This window comes from Monomorium pharaonis, chromosome 8 (genome assembly GCF_013373865.1).
Source record: "Monomorium pharaonis isolate MP-MQ-018 chromosome 8, ASM1337386v2, whole genome shotgun sequence".
In the NCBI taxonomy this organism is placed as follows: domain Eukaryota; kingdom Metazoa; phylum Arthropoda; class Insecta; order Hymenoptera; family Formicidae; genus Monomorium; species Monomorium pharaonis.
In genome coordinates this window covers 9,890,664-9,913,750 of record NC_050474.1, presented here as the reverse complement: position 1 = coordinate 9,913,750, position 23,087 = coordinate 9,890,664, and the positions used below count along the sequence as shown (strand labels likewise).

At 31.7% G+C, this 23,087-nt stretch overlaps 1 protein-coding gene across 3 annotated transcripts in view; it reads left to right on the top strand.

The window, feature by feature from the left end:
- Positions 1 to 23,087, top strand: part of LOC105835232 (exocyst complex component 7) — a 105,283-nt gene that overhangs the window by 56,880 nt on the left and 25,316 nt on the right. For 2 of the 3 annotated variants that reach the window (XM_036290988.1, XM_036290990.1), the window contains 2 exons: positions 2,229 to 2,780; positions 9,108 to 9,345. In XM_036290988.1, the coding sequence (XP_036146881.1) occupies positions 2,229 to 2,780; positions 9,108 to 9,345 (790 nt within the window). The remainder of the gene's footprint in view (positions 1 to 2,228; positions 2,781 to 9,107; positions 9,346 to 23,087) is intronic. The other variant, XM_036290989.1, reaches the window with a different exon arrangement.

Here is a 23,087-nt window from a genome sequence, read left to right as displayed (position 1 = left end):
AAATGTATACTATTCAATTTTTCTTAGAATTATGATCTATATAGTTAACCATCTAATTAATCATTTGAACGCTTCAAAGATTAGTGCTAAATAGATCGCAATTTTCATCAAATTATTAAGGTCATGGAAAAAGATAAATTTAACAATGAAATTAATAAGTAAATAAATTAATGCTATTTATTTTTAATATGTTTTGCAAAATTTAATTGCTTTTATAAAAAATAATATAGTTGCGTCAATTATAACATATAGGTATATGTAGACAATAACAAGTACCCATATCGATGAGTCAAATTGGCGTAGCAGGTAGAGTACAAGGTTCGTCATCCTAAGGTCCCGGGTTTAAACCTAGGAGCGGCAAGTAAGAATAAAAAAAAACATAATTTAAATTTAATTAATTAATAAAAATTTATTCTAAATGTAGTATGTGCTGTTGATAAAAATAATTTTTAAAAAATAAAATTTTTATTTTATTTTATTTTTCTTTGTAACTGTTTTGTAACGGTAAGATAACATGTAATTATAACATGTTATATTGCTGAGTCGGAAATTGTAACTTACATGTAAGTTACGTGTAATTTCAGAGTAACGTAACCTGTTATATTCGGTTGCTGTTACACTGTTGCTATATTACTTTGTTCACTGGGAAGCAATTGTGGATTCTGGTGGAGCAATAAAGGAGCGATCGTTTTATACTTTGCTTAGTTGCATAAAGCTATTATAAATGTATTTTTTAGTAAAAATAAGAAATTTTACGTTTTTTGTAAATATTTCAAAAAGTAATTTTAAAGGGGGAGCAATTGTGGATTCTGATGGAGCAATGAAGGAGCAATCGTTTGAGCTATTGTTTATTAAAATATATGGACTTGCAGCGCCAACATATTTCTGATGGCATTTGCACGTACATATGTTGTACATGTGTTTACTAAGATTGCAGTCGGTAATCCCAACTCTTATGGTAAAAAGTTGGGACAGCCATTACAATTCATCCTGTATATATTTTTTAATTTCTTATTTTTAGAGATTTATTTTTTTGTTTTATATTAAATTTTATATTGAAATATAAGTCCGCCATTTTTAATTCTTACCAGGTACACTTAATTGGAATTTCATAAACAGTACCTGGGGTTTGTTAGGATCCCAACAAACAAAAATGCTTGTAGTAAAGGAAATATTGACATTAGTGACTTGAAAAAATTACAGATTATGTTTCAAACATCATATTTTGAGACAAAATAGTTGTTTTAATTAAAATTTGATTTTGAGTATATAAAAAAATTTTCACAATTTTTGTGAATTTTCGATAGTTATTTGAAAGTTGAATTCAGTTGCGGTCAGATTGACCGCACAGTATCGGGTAAAAGTTAAACGTCATAACAGTCAAAATAATTTTAATCTATGCATTTGCATTTTTTAGTACTGTAGTTGTTGAAACAAAAAAACTCATAAATATTGATGGTTATAAATACTTGAAAATATGGTAATATTTAAAGCCATTCTGAATTTGTATCAACAAATTTTAAAATTTTTAAATTAAAAATCTTTTACTTAAAAATCTTTTAATATCCATTTTTTAAACAATTTTGATAATATTTATTAAAAGACATAACTAATTTTAGGCTGTAGCCGTTATGCACATTTAGAATCTTTTTTGAGTTTGCGTCTGTAGTTGTCATGCACACTTAAAAGATTAACAGTGTTTCAAATACTAGAAATTTGATTTTAAATATTTTTTTAAATATATAAATTATTTTATGCAAAAGTGTACTTGGCTTTACTTAGATATAATCATTACGAGAATAATAATTATATGCGTATTTATTTCTAAATATATTAATTCACGAGGAACTCTTTCACGGCACTTTCTCTATCTTTAGTATCTAAATCTGATCCATTTAATGCTGAGACAGCCACTAGAATCTGAATTGACAGAAAATTTTTTGAACTGAACCGTCTGAGTACTACTGTTTGGTTGAATTAAAAATCTAACAACTTGTAAACACTTTTAAATTCTTAAGAGAAAGATAGATTTTTTATAATATTTTATTAACAATAAAATGTCAATCTTCCAATTAAAAGAAACATTTAAAATTGGATTTCCAGTAATTGGATCGTTTATCTTGCCATGATTTTAAGAATAAACTCTTAGATTACAAACTCTAATAAAAGATTCAATGTATTCTGAAGTATATAAATATTATTAATAATATTATTATTAATATTCACAGCGAGCAAAATTCGCTAACCGGCATTCTTTAGATGGTCAAGAAAACACAGGACGCAAAGCGTCACGGCGGCTGCAGCACGCATTGGACAAAGCCAATAGAATGCTCTTAAAAGCGTCACAAACAACAAGACTAAATCTGGCGCTGAATTCAGTATCCAGAAAACCGAATCTGCAACTCGCCCCGTATTCAATGGAAGATGCGGCGCCCGACGAGCAGGAGATGGAGAACTACCTTCTGTTAGCAGCAGGTTTGCATAAGCTCATACAGGCCGAGCGTGTGCTGGTTGCCAAAATCTTGCCAGCCTCCTTACAAGCCCAAGTACTCGAGACTACCGTGCGCGACGCGATGGACTTGGTAGCTCACGACGGTGACAGTATAGCTACGCGCGCCAAGCGCTGCATCACGAGACGCGACTTCTCCGCCGTTCTCGTGGTTTTCCCAATTCTGAAGCATCTTGGTGAACTGAAGCCTGATTTCGAAAGAACAGTCGAGGGTTGCGATTACGCCCTCCGTTCCAAGTTTGCGTCTGTATTAGACACGTTACACATGACAGTATGTTTCATCGTTTTTATTCTTATACTTAGATTATGTTTTTAGATAATTTAGATAAGGCTTTGTATCATCTGAATTATTTGAAGAAAGTTCTGTTTTTTCACATAATATAAAAACTTTCAGTAGAAAGGGCTTCCGAATATATGCCGCGTTTTTGTACAGCTAGTGTTGCGCTGTTTCGCAAATGTTGCAATTTGCATCATCAAGGCTAAGAGCTCCGATACTGAACTCTCTTAAATTGTGATCTGTCCTTATATACCTCTTGTCCTGGTGGTAGGGGGAAGGGTTGGGAAGAGGGGACAAAATGGTCTGTCCAATGTTTTAATTAAAATCAATAAATAAGATTTAAAAATATATACAGAGGCCGAAAATTTTCGACATATCGCTTGCATAGAGGTAGAACGGATCAAACTGAGTAGAAAAGGAAGTTGTTTACAAGCTTCTTAGCGATCGTGAACGCACGTCTCGCCAGGCTTATCATGTCTCGCGCTGCCGCTTGCCGATATACGGCGATAGGCCGATCAAAATGGCTATTTTTTCTTAATTAATAACTCGTTAACTATTGTGACAATTGCAAAATGGTAGAGGACTTTTCTACTCAGTTTAGTCTGTTCTATCTCTATGCAAGCGCTATGTCGAAAATTTGCTGACTCCCTGTATATATATGAAATGTTCTTCGTCAACTGGATCACCTCTCTGCCCAAAATTTGAAACATGTAATTTAAGCACTCTTGAACTTAAAATGTTTGTTATAGCATAAACTTTCGAAAGCAATGTAGCCTTTTTGAAAATTCAAAATGGCAGTGACATTATAGTGCCTAAATCGGGCAAAAATATCGAATCGTATGAAGATATATGACATTAAAATTTGAAAAAGTCTCCAAATTTAACGAAAGTAGTCACTGCGAAAAGGAATTTAAATTTAAAAAATTTTTAATGGCGTTTTAAAGATGGTGGAGCCATAATGATAAAATGTCATGACACATTCATATTCAATTAAAAAATACTTGAATCTTAAAAATTGTAAATTGAAATCATATAACTGAATTTATATCGAGGAATTCGTTTTTACATATTTTCATTAAATGTATGTTAATAATACTCAGGTATTATGGGAAAATTCTTAAACGACGTTAGTAAGAATGCATTGCTGCGGGAAAAATAATCGATAATTATAATGATTATTAGAAAAAAAAAATTAATATCAGAATTAATTTTTCTTTTGTATTTAATAAAAATATGTAAAAACAAATTCTTCGATATAAGTTCATTTATACGATCTTAATTTACAATTTTTAAGCCTATTCAAATATTTTTTAATCAAATATGACTGTGTCGTGTCATTTTATCATTTGACAGCTATTATGGCTCCACCATCTTTAAAAAGTTATTTTGAATTTTTGACATTTAAATTTCTTTTCATAATTTGCGACCATGGACACCATCAAGTGAGCATTTTCAAGTTTATTCGAATGGTTTTGGTATATTTATGATTGTAGCATTGATTCACTATATTGAATTTACAAAAGTTGACTGCATTTTCGTAATGAGTCCTCGTTCACGACTAAAGTGACTACTTTTGTTAAATTTTGAGGCTTTATAAAATTTTTTTAATTTTCCTATATATAATACAATAAACAGGTCAATATATCGAGCCAACACAAAATTTCCCTAATACGTTATAATTTATTAAATTAACTATAATTAACTAAAATAATTTATTAAATAAACATTATATAATTATAAACGCGACTAATAACACTGTGTTGAAAAATGTTCAATTTTGAAACGTTTCGACTATACTTAGTCCTCTTCAGTCATAATAAATTACCAATATGTGTGACCTTAAACATAAATGAAATAATGGACACGAAAATATAATTAAACAGTTAAAACAGGTGATCATAAAACAGCGCATTTTGTATTAAATGTGTCATAATAAGTAAAAATGTGAACCAATAAGTAATACAATTAAACGAATAATAAAATAATGAAAATTTTTTTTGCCTCTGACTACCGAACGTTACACTAGTCTTTAGCGCTTTGTCGAATATCCTGTGTATTGTTGCTCGTTTTAATATTGTGTTCCTAAGATCTGTGATCAACACATATATATATATATATATATATATATATATATATATATATATGAGTTTACAGTTTTCTACAATATCAGTTTATATTATTCATTATACGTTTTTCATCATTTGATTTAATTTAATATGAAAACCGTAATAGATTTAATTTAATATGAAATTCCACGAAAAAAATTTTTATTATTTTTCATTTTATTATTTGTTTAATTGTATTACTTATTGGTTCATATTTTTACTTATTATGACGCATTTAATACGAAATGCACTGTTTTATGGTTACCTGTTTTAACTGTTTAATTATATTTTCGTGTTCATTATTTTATTTATGTTTAAGTTCACACATATTGGTAATTTATTATGACTGAAGAGGACTAAGTATAGTCGAAAGGTTTCAAAATTGAACATTTTTCTGTTGGGGATTGCGAATAAGGAGTAGATCGTCTATCCTTATAATGATTTAAGAGTTTATTACGTAAAAGGTATAAGACAAATAAGCAGTTATGTTTACGTGTAGGTTACCCCAGGGGGACTGACTGGGTGTTCCGAAAACAATATCCCTTTTGCGCAATCGCGCTAACATCTATTTAATATAGTTCGCATGACCGATAACAGATCGGTTTGTTCATAAGAAAATAAAACTTTATCCTACACTTTCCCCCTACAAACCGATCACTGAATATATAATAAGTCGCTTTTAATACATGTAAAATTATTAAATCAAACACATTTGTTTACAACACCACTCAAGCTTTTCTTTGGTAACACTCTTAGTAAAACAATCAGCAATCATCTCATTAGTATTAACATACAACACAGTAATAATATTATTTTCGATTTCATCGCGTACAAAATGAAATTTTAAATTAACGTGACGCGTCTTTGTAGACGATTTAGCGTTCTTTAGCCATTGTATTGTGGCTGTATTATCACAAAATAACTTTGTAGGTTTATTGATATACTCAGTGCATCTTAATTCTATAAGCATATTTTGTAACCATATAACATCTTTGACTATTTCAGAAGCCGCAAAAAGTTCAACTTCACATGTAGAATTACCCACTGTTCTTTGTTTTCTACATTTCCATGAAATGAGAGAATTACCAATAAATATGGCTCCCCCTGAAAAGGATTTCCCATTTTCTGCATTTCCCCAACTGGCGTCAGAATATGCTTTTAACAATCCAAATTGATGGTCGTAACACAAACGTTTATATTTACTTCCGCTCAAATAACGCAAGACTCTTTTACCTAGCATATAATGTTTTTTTTGCGGACAATGATTATATTGTGACAAATACGATGTTACATATGCAATATCAGGCCTAGTTCTATTAGCTAAATGCAAAAGTTCTCTTATTAATTCCTGATACTTACTAATATCGTATTTTTCACTATTTTCGTCGCATATATTATCTACGCATGTTCTAGTTGGAGTATTAACTGGGTTACACTCCGACATTCCATATTTCTTTAACAGTTTTTCTATATACTCGGTTTGGCTTAAATATATGCCCGCATTATCGCATTCTACTCGTATTCCTAAGAACAATTTTGACTGTGTGGTCTCATTTACCTCAAATTCTCGCCGCAACGAACTAAGAATTCTTTCACAAGTCTGACTGTTGTTATCTATAATAGTGAAATCGTCCACGTATGAGCTGAATACAAGGAAACTTGTCTCATCATTATTAGTGAATATACAACTCTCTGATGCTAGAGGTTTAAGATCATTTTTTAGAAGTTCTTCTTTTAATCTGTAATACCAATTCCGTCCAGATTGAGGTAAGCCATACAAACTTTTTTTCAATTTACATATTTTTCCTTTCTCAAATCTACTTTCGAAACCTGGAGGTGGCTCTAAATAAACAATTTCTTCTAATTTACCATGTAAATACGCAGTCTTAACATCAAAAAATCTTACATTTAAACGTTTTTTCGCAGCTATCGTTATTAATGTTCTCCAAGCCTCAATGCTTACAACTGGTGAATATGATTCTTGATAATCCTGATTTTTTATTTGATTAAATCCCGCCGCTACTAATCTAGCTTTAAATTTTACTTTATTGTTTTCATCTCTTTTAGTGGAAAATACCCACTTACTTTTAACAATTTTGATTCCTTTTGGGCATTCACAAATATCCCATACATCATACTTGTTTAAAGATATTAATTCATTTTCCATCGCATTTTTCCAATTTTCCCAATTATTATCATTACGCGCTTCATCAAAATTACGCGGTATAGGGATGTTTTTCACTAATTGAGCATGTTGATTACTTGATAATCTTGTGGAACGTCTTACACCTTCATTTCTTAAACGTTCCTCTTTTTCCTTTAAATATTGCTCCTTTCTTTTCAAACTTTCTGTTAATGTGAGGCCTTTTGGTCTCCCCCTTTTAACAGGTTCTCTAATTTTTACTATATTTTCGTTTTCACTTGACTCATTTTCGCTTTCTGTTTTATCATCAATATTACTATTCTCTATATCATATTCTACATTACTGTCTTTTTCTTTCCTCTTGTCGTTTCCCGTAGGTCGATCGGTTGAAAGAACACGTATCAGTCTCTTTAGTTGTAGGACCGATTCCATTTTTACACACCATTTGAAATAGTTCTCTCCCGTTAACAATGGGACGGTGGGTAAGGCCGTTTTTTCCGCCATTTTTATGTCGGGTAACCTCTCAATTCTTCCGGATGTCGAACTCTCTATATTATCTCCCTATTCTTCTTCAGTAACCACGCTCTGCTACCAATATGTTGGGGATTGCGAGGAGTAGATCGTCTATCCTTATAATGATTTAAGAGTTTATTACGTAAAAGGTATAAGACAAATAAGCAGTTATATTTACGTGTAGGTTACCCCAGGGGGACTGACTGGGTGTTCCGAAAACAATATCCCTTTTGCGCAATCGCGCTGACATTTATCTAATGTAGTTCGCATGACCGATAACAGATCGGTTTGTTCATAAGAAAATAAAACTTTATCCTACATTTTCAACACTGTGTTATTAGTCGCGTTTATAATTATATAATGTTTATTTACTAAATTATAACGTATTAGGGAAATTTTGTCTTGGTTCGATATATTGACCTGTTTATTGTATTATTTTTGCTTAGCACTAACGAGCCCTTTATAATTGTTTGTATTGTGGTTTTTCTATATATTTTCGTACAATTTGAGATTGTGATGTTTAGTATTATTTTAAAAAAACGTTTTGAAGAACAAGTCATCGTTTTTTTTGCTTAAATTTTACTCATTTATTATTTCGAAAATAATGCCAAAAGCACCACCTGCATTAAAAGTTACTGACTTCTTTTCACTTTTATAAACCGAAGAGTCTGCTTAAGTAACAATTTTTAAATTTAAATTACTTTATATTTAAAATATACTTTATATTTAAAATATTTTAAAATGGCAAATTGTGTTATTATGTGATCGGTAAAGAATAAGATAATAGGCGACTCGGAAATTTGACTGAAAGTGCGAAATCACTGATAACTTGACAATTACTGATTACTGATGTAAATAATAAAATAAAAAAATACTATTAACAGCATTTATATTAATGTACATCATGAAAAAATTGTGTATAGAAAGTGATAAAATTTTACAAACTGTATGCATTTATGCATACTACCGTCTAAATATTTTAATATGCTTAAGATTTTTTGATATTTCACGAAAAGTTAAGTATTTGAATGAAAAAAAAAATGGTTGAGAAGAATTATTCTAAAAATGCATTTTAAAGAAAAAAGAGCTTTTAGTTTACAATATTTTATAAATTGGTGTTCATTTCTCTTAATTTTAAAGCATTGCAGCTTGATGAAACATCATGGAACGAAAATTAACAAAAAATTATTAAACTAGGCTTTTTAAGCCTACATGCCTACAAGCTTTATAAATGCTTTTTTAACATCGATAATTTCTCGCAATAAACTTCTTGGGTAAAAATTCATTTTTTATAAAGTGTTTTTTAAATTTTTAATTAAAAGCAAAAAAAAAGAGAAAAGAGGAAAAATGTATTATAAATTTTTTCAAAAATTTTTAAAGATTTTAAATATATAATAACTTTTTATGAATTATGAAAAAATTTCAAGTATGTTTAAACTTTTGAACAGTTTAATGTATTTTTATGCGCTTGGTGACTTTTGTCATAAATTGAAACTAAAAATATGCGTAACCAGGAAAATTCTACTTGTAGTAAGGAATAAACTATTTAATTTTGTGCAGGGTGCTAAAGCTTTGGAAGAATTTGCGGAAAGTGTGAGAAATGAATCTGGCGCGGGTTTGCCAAAGGATGGTACTGTGGCGGAAGGAACTAGTAATGTCTTGATCTTTCTGGAACAGCTAGCTGAATATGCGGATATGGCTGGCGCGGTTCTTCGACACAATCTTTTTACAGATCAGTCCATGTTACACTCAAAAAATCCAGAAAATATACATAAAACGATTCTCGGTATATATATCAGTAAGTTATACACATTATTGTTTATTTTCTGTAATTTAATTAAGATCCTTCAGTTTTTTAGATAAAAACTTGAACAAATTTTAATAAGTGTATAATTAATTTATAAGCATTTCTGAGTTTTTTTAATTTTGGGAGTGTGTTTTTCCTTAAACAATAAACTTAAATAACAGTGATTTTTATGGAAGGAGAATTTTAAATAATTATTTGCAAACAAATTGTAAAAAGTTTAAGGAACTACATATATTCATAAGAAAGAGATAAAAGAATGACTGCAAAGGAGGCCTAAAATTTCTCGTTTCGTGGATATCGAAGTTTGAGTCGATTTCAGCAGTAAATGATTATACATTATGGAACATTAATTCTCTGAAAATTTCAAATTGAGTATACCTTTTATTACTGAGATATGAGGGGTTAAATTGGTCACTATACATCAATGAAGGATAATACCATTTTATCCGTTCAACAAAAGACCAAGATTATTTCTCATATCAAAAAATGTTTTAGATAAGATTTGTTTATTTGTTAGAAGACTAATTTATAGTGACCTTAAATTAATGTTAAGTCAAAATTATGGAGTTCATTTAGAGCCAACTTGCGATTTTCAGTAAAATGTTTTTTAACTGATATCGAATATTTATTTCTGTAGTCTCTGAACGAATGCATGTATATACAGAAGTATTTTATTACTGCTGTCTTATATAAACACGGTTTTATCTTGCTTTACATTGTTCTGCCCCTTATTAGAAAGAGACACGGTATTTGGGATCGCTGTCGTGACTCCTCAGGTCAGGTTCCATGAGAGATAAAGCCAATTGTAGAATAACACTTTTACTATATCTTATTACACTGAGTTACAATAATTCGTACAAATGATATGTTGAGCGACACAGGTACGTCGCTGTATGACACGCAAGTAAGCCCGCTCGTTGTCTGTACCTCGGTGTTTATATACACCGATTTTTAGTCGGTGTATATAAACACCGACTAAAAGTATAAGCGGGGAGGGTAGTTCCGCGGTCATTGGCCTTCGGTCAGTGCTCTTGCTTAGCTAGCAATGCTGGCTATGCAGATTCCACCCCAAAATCAGAAGATTTTGGATGTTGTGTATTGAGAAACCGGGTGCATTGCCCGGTACGACGCTCGGTATGTAGGCCGGGCGATGTTCACGCGCGAGGTGTCACTTGACAATTATCGCTTGTGACATTTCTTGTGTGAGTGTATCACAACAATATTGTATAAATCCGATAACCTTATAACAACATTTCAAATACTAATCAAGCACCTCGACAGATAGAAAGGAGAGGAAACGCTCATCTCGAATTTTTCTGAAAATGTTCATTTGACCTCTATATGACCCCAAATTATTCCTTAAAGGTCCATTTGAGATCACGAGAAATTAGACCGCAGAGGCAGGTATCTGACATTAGTTGAAAAAGATTTTATTGAATTTCGCAAGTTGACTTCTAAATAACCTTCACTTTGACTTGTTAATCAATTTGAAGTGATGATGAATTAGTCTCTTACCACATGAACAACTTCCATTAGAAAGATTTTTTGGTATTAGACATAACCTTAAAGTATCTTGTGTTAAACGTGTAAAATGGTGTATTCGTGAATAATACCAATTTCAACAATTCTTATTTTAGCAATAAAAGGTATGCTGAATTTGAAATTTTTAGGGGATTAATGTTTGATGATATACACCGGAACCCTGCGTTAGTAGACTGTTCGGAACTCTACTAACGCGATTATGTTTCAAGACTAAATGTATTCGGCACTTAGGGTAAGCTGTTCCAACTTTTTAGTGAACTTACCTATCAGGTATGTGTTCATGTTCTTTTTTTTTAATAAATCAAGACAGACACATGTTTACCTGATAGATAAGTTTACCAAAAAGTTAGAACAATCAGCCCTTAATTTATAGAATTAAAAAATGTATTTAAAATTTATAAATATATATAAAATATTATTAGACAAAATCTAACTTTGCTCGAAAATTTTATTTTCAAATGTTAAGCATATTTGTTTTTGTTTTTCTAAAATATAAGCCATTTTTTAATAAATTTATTAGATCACAATCTTGCGTAAATCTTACCCAGCTAACCATTTGCTGCCAAATTGTCAGCAGACTGCTAAAAATTTCTTGCGGAATCAGGCTGCCAAAACCATGGCCTACTGTGTCCTCGAGTGCGCCCCAATTGCAAGCAAAAATTGTTATCAAATCCTGATATCAAATTGGGTGCAACACCAGAGCAGACCTGTCACTAGCAATACAATGACAAATTTACGCAGCAAATTGAGAACAGATGTTGCAACGTAAACTCACAGCAGATTTGCGCCAAATATGCAACAGATCTGTATTTATAAATGACGACAGATTGGCGACAGATTTGTCGAATCTTTTCATTTCTTCTTTCATCACAGTTATAATTTTATTTAAGAATCGATGTAAGCAATCTCCTGGGAAGATTTATTAATTCAGGAGTAGGAACAGATTAAATAATTTATCCAACCCTCTCCTTAGCATCTAATATTTCCTATAGGGGGGCCTCAATTGACCTATCTATTTTCTCCCTTTACATCGCAGGTGTATCATTTATTCTAGGTGCAATTAATTTCATTAAATTTCTTTGTAGTTAAATCTCACTCCAAAAAAATGAAAATACTACCAGTTCTATATCATAAAAGTATAATGTGACGGTCCTCCGCCACATCGGATTCCTGCGCAGGCGCAGCGAAGGAAGATAATTTTTGCTTACCTGAGTCGCGCTGCGAGTGGTCTTTATGTAGCGAGTTGACTGCATTTTACTCCCGAGAAAGTAAGCCGCCTATCGACGGTGCCGCACTTTTTATTGCCAATTTGACATTTCGACAGATCTGCTGCATTTCTGGTATCAATCTGTCGCGTACTTTGACACACAAATGTTGTTGCATTTCTACAGGCAATTTGCTGACATTGTTTGCACTTTGGTGTTTGTCGCCAATCTGTTATCAATACTTTCAATAAATCTGCTCGCAGTTCACTATTATTTTCTCATGTATTCTGATGACAGACGTTGCTAAATATTTGCTGAATATCTGTTAATAGTGTTTGCAATGACAAGATGTGTTTCTCATTTGTCGTCTTTTTGGCAACAGAATCTGTTGCCAACATTTGTCACAGCAAAAATGGTTATAAGGGTTAATCTACATGAACACGTAATTACGAAAATTACTTACTACGCAATTACATATTCTCCTGCTTACGCTACTTAGCTGCGCTGAGTGCGCGTCGAGGGGATAGTTTCTATTAATGCGGAGTTGATTAACGCGGGGTTCCAGTGTACAAATCATTTACTACCCAAATTGTATCAAAACTCGAAATCTACGAAACGAGTGATTTCTGTGGCATTTTTTAAAAATATTTTTTGGATTAACCTTTTGAAGAGTACATTTTTTACATACGTTTTATGGAACTTTACAGGTATATAAAAGTTTTTGAGGTTACTGAATCCAATGGCCTATTCTTTTTCGCTGCACTGCTGCACTGGTGCGATAAGTTGGAGTGAAAAAAATATATATTTGTTTTACTCTAACTTGTTGCACCAATGGCAGCGAAAAAAAACAAGCTACAAGTCTGGAATCAGAATTGAAAATTTTTTAAATTTAAGATAGCGAATCCAATATGGTGGACGAAATTAACGAATAATATGAATCTTGAATCGAAATAAAAAAATTCAAAATGGCGGGCCAAGTTTTTGAAAAATGGGCTAATTCGTTTCAATTTGGTTGGTTTTGGGGTCGCCGATATGAATCTAAACTCGAAATCGAAAAATTCATAATAATGGATATAATATGGTGATCAAAGTTTTCGAAAAGAAAGACTACTTCAATTAAATTTGGATATCTGAAAGTTTTAATGTTAATTACGAATTCAAAGTCAAAAATTGTAGATTGAACAAATCGATACTGTAACGTTGCAAATAGTTATTGCTTTACAATGTTATTTGAGTATATGAAAGGAAGAAAAATAGTTCCTTTTCTAACCCACATAGAAATTGGCATCCAGTGGATGTCCAATGGACGTCCATTAAACCTCCATAGATCCATGGGACGTCTATGTCCATGGTGGAAGTCAGATGGACGTCCATTAGAGGTCTAGTAAACTTCCTTAGCTCCATTGGAGGTTTACCTCCATGGTAGAAGTTAGATAGACATCCATTAGGGATCCATTACACATCCATAGCTCCATTGAATGTTTTCTTCTATGGTAGAAGTTAGATAGACGTCTATTAGGGATCCACTAAACTTCCATAGCTCTATGGAACATTTACTTCTATGATGGAAGTTAGACAGACGTCCATTAAGGATCCATTAAACTTCCATAGCTCTATGGAACATTTACTTCCATGATAGAAGTTAGATAGACGTCTATTAGAGATCCACTAAACTTCCATAGCTCTATGGAACATTTACTTCCATGGTAGAAGTCAGATAGACGTCCATTAGGAATCCATTAAACTTCCATAGCTCTATGGAACATTTACTTCAATGGTGGAAGTTACACAGACAACACGCTTGTCAGAATGAAAACTTTAAGAGAACTTTTTTAAGAAAACATTTATATATCTTGGAAATGATGTCAAAATGGTAACATTTATCAGAGACGTTTACTAAGAGAGATCTTTGAGATATCTCATTGAAGAGTTTCATTTAAGTTTCTTGATTATCCTTATGACATCAGCTAAATGATATCAGCTTAATGTCTCATAAAAGATATCACAATGCTGTCCGATTTTTGAGCCGTCCATGCGCGTCGTAGTTGACTCAGAAATCACGCAACACTATAACATTCTGAATGAGAGATTCATTTTATATTTAAAAAAATTATCATAAAAATGATGGTTTCAAAAATAACGGTTTGTCTACAATTATTGTGCACAAAAAAATGCACAAAATCTAATTCATCATGTACTGACCAAAAACAGGATAATAAATGTATTACTTAATTTTTTTAGAATATATGATCTATATAGTTAATTATTTAATTAACCATTTGAATGCTTTAAAGTATTAATGCTAAATACACTGAACAACAAAATTAACGCAACAAAAATTTTTACCAAAATTTCACTCAAATTTAAATAATCGTAACTTTGCGAAAAAACTTATCCTATTCGAAAGTTCTTTTTTTCATTTTAAAGCTTGAAGTCTCTACTTTAAAGAGCATTTGTCAAATTGTTTTTTGCGGAGCGCTATATGTTGATCTATTCACGAGTAATAAGCGATGAAAATCAAAATGACCATTTTTTCTCAAAATCTTAATAACTCCGCCAAAAAAAAAATCGTACAGACTTTAATTTTTTTTCAATTTGTAGGGAAAAGTTCATATTTTACGATAATTTTTGTAAAATTTAAGAGAAAAATTCACTGCACCTCATAGAGCGCGTTAAATTATAAAAATTTTTAAAGACAAAACACGTTCTTACTTTTAAAGAGATGCCGAAAAGGGAAAAGGAGAGGATCAAAATCTGACAAATGCTCTTTAAAGTAGAGATTTCAAGCTTTAAAATAAAAAAAAGAACTTTCCAATACAATAAATTTTCGCGAAGTTACGATTATTTAAAGTTGAGTGAAATTTTGGTAAAAATTTTTTGTCTCTCAAAAATTTGCGTTTATTTTGTTGCTCAGTGTAGATCGCAATTTTTATTAAATTATTAAATTATTAAGGTTATGGAAAAAGATGAATTTAACAATGAAATTAATAAGTAAATAAATTAATGCTATTTATTTTTAATATGTTTTGCAAAAATTAATTGCTTTTATAAAAAATAGTATAATTGCGTCAGTTTATAACATATAGGTATATGTAGACAATAACAAGTACCCATATCGATGAGTCAAATTGGCGTAGCAGATAGAGTACAAGGTTTGTAATCCTAAGAGGTCCCGGGTTCAAAACCCACCAGTGGCAAGTAAAAATAAAATAAAATAATATAATGTAAATTTAATTAATTAATAAAAATTTGTCCTAAATTTAGTATGTACTGTTGATAAAAATAATTTAAAAAAATGAAATTGTTATTTTAAATTTTTATTTCGTTAATCATCTGTTGAGGCTTCATGAAGCCTCTACTAATGATCCACAAAACATCCGCCAGTCATCCACCGAGGTTTCGTGAAGTCTCTATCAATAATCCACACAACGTCTAATAGACCTTTTTGACGACGTCTAATGGAAGTCTAATAGACGTACGCAGTGCGGAACTGTGGATTTCTAATGGCTCTATATTGGACGTCTAATGGACGTCTATTGGAGGTTTCATTTCTATGTGGGGAGTATACAAACTTCGCAGATTTTACAAGTTCTTTTTGCTAGTACCGCCTTTGATTTTTTACTGTATAAAATGCAACGTCTGCATCGCTGCATAATGAAAGGCGTAAGAGAAGTTCCACTGAATCGTTTCTCATCAATTGGAATTACTAATTTTTTTACATTTATTGTACAAAAACTTGTTCCGCCATTTTCAATTTTATAATTTCGATTTCAGATTCGTAATCAGCGATTCAAAAACTCTCCAGATACTTAAATTGAAATGAATTGGCTTATTATTCATAAATTTCGTCCGCTATATTGGATCTGCCATTTTAAAATATTGAAATTTTGAAACTCTGACTCCAAATTCATAATTAACAATCCCAAAAACCGTCATATATGGAGTTTAAGTATATTTTATGGGGACAATATTTTTCTTACAATGAATTTTACGTCATATGATTTTCTCAAAATTGGAACCACCATATTGAAGAAACTATAACAAATTTTGAAATTCCGATTTTGTTTTGGGAATCAGTGATATAAAAAACCTTAACATATAAAGTTTCAGAGAAATCGGAAGTAAAAAACCATTTTTTCTTCAATTTGTTCAGGTGTAAAGTATAATTTACACCATGCTGCAAAGGGTTAATATATATCATATTTTTACAATTAATTATCTCGAAAAATGCTTTCTCTCAATATGAAAATCGAAGATGTTTCAAGTAATTTCGCATATACGCATGCAATTGTTCCTGTAAGGGTCGATCTTACCTATCATTTTTGTTTGTTCTTAAAAGTATTTAGAACTAAATTGAATCAAAATCATGCATTATTTAATAAAATAACTTAAAAAAATTAATTACCAAATACTTTACTGTGTGTGTACATCGTATAGATGTTCTGTAATATACTTATACAAACTAGCATTTCTATATAAATAATGTGTATCTTTTATTTGAGTACATTTTGTATTTCAATTACATTATATGAAAGCTTGATTATATGAACAAGAAGAGTGAGTGAGTAGTAGTAAAAGTAAAATGTAGGGAAGGTGGAATTGATACATCGTGTTGGCACCGGCCATTTTGGAGCCAAATGACTAAATATGAGTGGGAAGACCTTCCTTCCCCTCCCGTCGTTTATCTACAGACCCTTTGACTATATAAGTATGGACTGCCAGTGCCCTAGTTTTTCCATTCACTTCTGTACTGAGATGTAGCTAACATCTCCGAGATTTAGGCTTCACCCCATCGACTAAAGAGCGGAAAATACATTGGCGCAAAAAAAACCGACACAAAAGTTTTGACCGAATTTTTAGGCAATCTTTAAAGTAATGCAACTTTGCGAAAAATCATCCAAATTACATGTACTTTTTTTTCAATTAAAGAACAGAGACTCTACTTTGAGAATCCCTAGGCGAAAGTTTGATTTGTTAAGTGTGAACCTTTTGTATCGCATGAAAACCAAACATTTTTTTTAATTAAAAAAAGTAAAAGTTTGTTTTCATTTTCCACAAGTTTTTCGTTAAAATCTAGCTAATATTAATCCAGATTCTTAAAGTTCACACTTTTCTAAGCAATTAAACAAAAATACATGTCAATACGATGTTTTTCGTTGATTGCACACGAATTTGAAATTTGCACTGCATTTTAAGGTATTTTAGCAAATAAATACGGTATTTTTTTAATATCATGAATTTTGAGTATCAATATGCACATTGATTTTATTCGTGTTTAACTCAATCATACTGCCGTCATCAAAGTGATCCGATGTGCACCACGTGGAGAAAGACGGTCGGATTTTGCACATCATGTGGCTCTGAAATTCATCGGTGGAAATTTATACTTATTGATCTGAATATAACGGAATAGCTGACGCATCAACTTCACTGAAGTCAACAGAAGATCACATTCATCTATACTCATAAATCCACACATACATGTAAATAATATACATATACACATACTCATACATAAAAAATAAAAATTTTATTTAAAAAATCAACCTTTTCAGGACCATGATGTGCAAAATCCAACCGTCAATCTCCACGTGGTGCACGTCGGGTCACTTTAACGACAGCGGTATGATTGAGTTAACCACAAATAAAATCAATGTGCAATATCATATTGATACTCAAAATTCATGATATTAAAAAAATACCGTATTTATTCGTAAAAATATTCTACAATGCAGTGCAAATTTTAAACTCGTGTGCAATCAACAAAAAACATCGTATTGACATGTTTTTTTTTTAATTGCTTAGAAAAGAATTTTTAGGAAGGATTTTTAAGAATCTGGATTAATATTAACAAGATTTTAACAAGAAACTTGTGAAAAATGATAACAAACTTTTACTTTTTTTAATTAAAAAAATATGTTTGGTTTTTATGGGATACATGGTGTAAGGAAACAAGGTGTGCTATTGTGCACGATATGGTGGTTAGCCAATCAGCGTTGTGGAACAAGTGACCAGTCATATTGATGTATTAGTCAATCAACGTTTTGCTCTTAGTCCGCAGTATAGAATAAAATATAATTTTTTTCCCTTTGACATTTTTACTGCGATTTGTACATTTTTTAACACTGCATGCTACCATTATGTAGCAGTAAAATAATCACAAATTACTAGTTTGTTTACAAATGCCTCTTATTTTCCAATATGGAGGGTCACTTATTCCACCTGCGCAGAACGAGTCGAAATTTGGTCTGCTTGACGAGCACACCTTGTCTCCTTACACATGATGCGATACAAAAGGTTCGCACTTAACAAATCAAACTTTCGTCTAGGGATTCTCAAAGTAGAGTTTTTGCTCTTTAATTAAAAAAAAAGTATATGTAATTTAGTGTACATAATTCTTCACATAGTCATCACTTTGAAGATTGCCTAAAAATTTGGTCAAAACTTTTGTCTCGTTTTTTTTTTTTGCGTGTGTGTATAAACACATCATAAAAAGCATTAACTAAAATAAAATATATTTTATATTCAATAACCAGTATTCTTAGTCGAATTGTACATTTAAGACCGTAACCAATGAATTCTTGTAGTATGTGAAAATAAAAATGATTTTAAATGTAGACTCTAGCTGTGCACATCAGTTTATAAGTAATATATAACATCTATATGGTTATCTATATATATAACTATATCTATTTCCACTTGTATTTTTTTAGTATGATTTTCTATCTGGATAACTATACGAAATTCATACCAAACCATCTAAAATCCATGGGAATCCATATACATGTAGATAATAATCTGGATTTTTATCTGTATCTTTTCAACGAGGTTTCTATGCTAAAAATTTCAATAAATTCATGAGAATGCGTATTAAAATTATTAAGTAAACATATGAATATTTCTTAATGTGTCATTTTATTAAACACATTTGGAGCATATAATTTTTTATTTATTCTACAAAAATTGAAAACTTGTGCTGCAACGGTTATTATTTTACACGTATCTAAAAAAAACGTGAATAAAAAAAAATTATGACTTTTTCGTATTAGTTTTATCACTGGAAAATGTGAAAAAAAAAACAGTAAAAGTGTTACTTTAATAAACATCCATTTTATTATATTAATATATGTATAATTTTGAACACTATTGACAAACTCTAAACGCTCTAACCACAGGCTTCGTAACAGCTGACATTATTTTAGTTCTCAAATTTCTCAATTGATCGATGGTGGCGCGACACACCTTAGCTAGCAATCTGAAGTTAGCTACTGGCAGTCCATACCATAGACTAAGATAGACGGAGCATTACCTATCACTTAGGACGAGAGGGGGCTGATATTCGGGGTGAAGAGGTACTCCATGAACTTCGGTTGAATTCAGATACGCTCGATAATATTCAACTAATAATTCGACATATGACTGTCGGAGAGAGAGAGAGAGAGCGAGCGAGAGAAAGAGAATATAACTGCAAGAGGGAGAGAGAGAGCAAGAGAGATAGAGAGAGAGAGCGAGTGAGCGACGATATAATGCCGAACATAGTCGAATCGCGACGGAACTGACCGAAGTTCATGGACTCTCCTCTTACCGCAAAAATCAGCTACCCCTTTCAAAAGGCTCCGTCTATGTTAGTCTATGGTCCATACTTATATCCTGAGAGTGGCCACCGCGGTCTTTTTCGTGCGACCTAAATGTGGATGCAGCATCAGCGCTAAACGTGGATGTAGAACTACGTACCACATCCACTTTTCGACCCTGTCAATAAAATCGTTCGTTTGGTGTGCGTCCGGGCTACATCCACGTTTAGGCCAAAGGGTAACATACATGCGCGCAATGCTGGTTGTGTTCCGTGCTATGTGGACGAAATGTCGTAACAGAGTTATTGATTTTTCGTAATGTGTGCGAGTGAGAAGATACAAGAGCGAACGAGACATTCAATAAGAACGAGCGAAACAGTAAAAGGAGCGAACGAGAGATCAACAAGAACGAATGAGATAGTAATAGAAGTGAGCGAGATGAGAAGAATAACAGCATGCTGAAGTTCGAGAATCGGATCGAGCTTCCTTGCATGTTGCTATTTTCATCTCGCTCGCCTCTCTTACTGTCTTGCTCGTTCGCGTAATGCAAATATATATATATTTTGAGACCGACACCTTTTTTAGTTAGAAAATTTAGAATATTAACAAATTATTATATTTAACATTTTTTTATATACATCATTAATTTGTAATTTTTGAAAATTAATTAAAATAAATTAAATAATTTAATAATAATTTTGTTATTTTGTGGATTTTTTAAGCTTTAAAAATTTTGTAACAAATTGTTATAAACATATTTATTTTTTGCATAATCAAAGTCCAAAAAAAACCATACAAAAATGTTATTTACATTTTCTTCGTAATTTTTTCCATAGAAGCGGTGCAATTAATTTTCTTAAGTCAATTTAATATGAATATTAATTATGTGTGTACAATTTACATTTTATGCGAATTTTATCTGTTGAACAATTCCACCAATGACATTTTTATTTTCTTTTTGGTCCTGTGATCAATTTCAGTTAAATTACTTGAAAACGTGTAAATGACATTTTCATACATAGTGCACGTTTTGTGTATTACACATTTATTGATTACTTCGTCGGAATTTGTTTAAAAAGTTACATGAATAACTTTTGTTTTTTAAACGTTTGTGTTTCATTCTTATCATACTAAACAGGATCGGATTAATGTATTTTGAGGCCCGATGGTATTGACTCCACGGAAGCCCTTTGACGAAAATGAAAAATATTCTTGAATAGCTCGGGTGAGGCCCTTTAACAAACGAGGCCCGGGGCTATAGTCCCCCTGAGCCCCCTCCCTCCTTAATCCGAGCCTGATACTAAATACTTTGATATTGAAAAAAGTGTCTAATTAGTGCGGTAAAATAGATTTTTCGACATGTGTGTTTATAAAGATTCTTTAAATGGAAAAATTTCCAATGGAAAGCATTTACTCTAATTTCCACTAAAATTGAATTACAGACATATTTTATGGTTACGCAATAGTAGTAAGTTTCTATGTATGTATTATTTCTTATAATATTAAAAGGATTACATGATTTTATCTTATAGCATTACTTATATAATTATTTGACTTTAAGGGAGCATACACCTTTTATGAATTTCATTATTTATGAATTTTTTTAGAGCCAAAAGACAAACTGCAAAAATGGGACTTTTTCAACAAAATTATTGTAGTAACATTTGTATGAAAACTACAAAAGATGTACAATGAAGTACACTTTTTGTGGTTTTCATACAAATGTTACTACAATAATTTTGTTGAAAAATCTCCTCCCCCCTTTACCGTCATGTAGACAGTTGTGCATGATTTCGCGATTATAATGATTTCTCTTTTCCCGTTTAATTGAAATACAAAACCAAAAGGCATCTTAAAGAACAGTAAATTTCAAGTCAATGTAAATAAATATAAAATTATTAGTGCAATCTTTCATCATGTACAGTGAAAATATAATTGATGTACATTATACAAACATGTTATGTATTAAAAGCGCAAAAAAGCGATGTTAATGAATTGTTACGTCCGAAGGACTTCACTTTTATTATCCACTGATCTTTTAGAGATAAGTGAGCCAGACGAAACATTCTGAGACTTATGTGCGGTCGAAGGGTTGCGGAGGAGAAAATAAATAAATACCTCCGCGCCGCGAGGGTGTCTGGTTCCCGTAATTAGAAAAACTCTGGATGATAAACCCATTAAAATTCGGCAAGTGTCAGGCACCAGTGAAATAAAAATTAAAATTTTTACTCGGTTCTTGACAGTTTAAGAGTACTTACGGAATTTCTCTTACTGCAGATAAGCGCCAGATGCGAGTTATATTAGTCGAAAGGAATGAGGGCGCGTTTAGTTTCCAAAAGTAATAAAAAATACATGACCCAGTGTTTATTAAAAGCCGGACCACATCACGTCTGGAAACTATAAAATTTTTCTCGAAGCCAAACACGACCATCAACCCTGAGAAAATGCGCGGGCTGGAAAACATAAATTTCCTCTCCCATTCTAAATAAGAACATCTGAAAATTCCAACCCCCTCTTCCCTACTAGATTTGAAAATTTCAGGCAGAGACAAGAAAAACGGACCAATAGTCAGAGAGCTTAATAAACACCACCCCAAGCAATCACTTATCCAATGAGAACTCTAAAAATTAATTCCTACGCATTCCTGAAAGCAATCCCCTAAGTAACATTCCCGAAACACCCATACCCAAAATTTTACTTTTCGGGGGATTACTATAAAAATTGATACTCCAAAAGTCAAAGTCAGTCGCGGTCGCTGTCGTACTCGCCGTCGCCTTTATCGCCATTCCGGTTTCGGAACTCTCGTTTTCTTTTCGAATGCGAGTGCCAGTTAGAGTGCCGAACTTGTAACTTACAAAGGAACGGACAGAACTGTCCCTTACCAATTTTAATGAGCTTTAGATATGTTGTAGAACATGAAAAAATATTAGACCCATATTTTTTTTTTAGCTGCGTATCTCGATGTTTAGTGGTTGAAACCACCCTTCGAAAATAACGCGTTTTTTTGTTTTTGACGAATATCTTTGAAAATATAAGGTTTATAAAAAAATGATTTATACAAAAGTTTTATGGTATTTTATTCTTTTTACAATAGTATATTTAGATTTTCCAAAAATTTCAAACTTTTTAATTTACCCGACCCCCACCCTTTTTTTCAAAATTTTGAAAATTTTGTAACATCTAAATATAATAATATATGGGTTCCATTATTCTCAATTATTGGCAAAACGAGATGATAATCTCGTGCTATAGGCGCCGCGCTAGAAGTTGCGTTATTTCTTTAGTCGCGTCACATTCAATAACTGTCTCTCTTGCGTGTATTTTTATATTAGAATACAAAAACAGATTAATCTTAATTACATAATACTTAACATATTACACGGTATAAAGCATAAATGCATATATATAACAA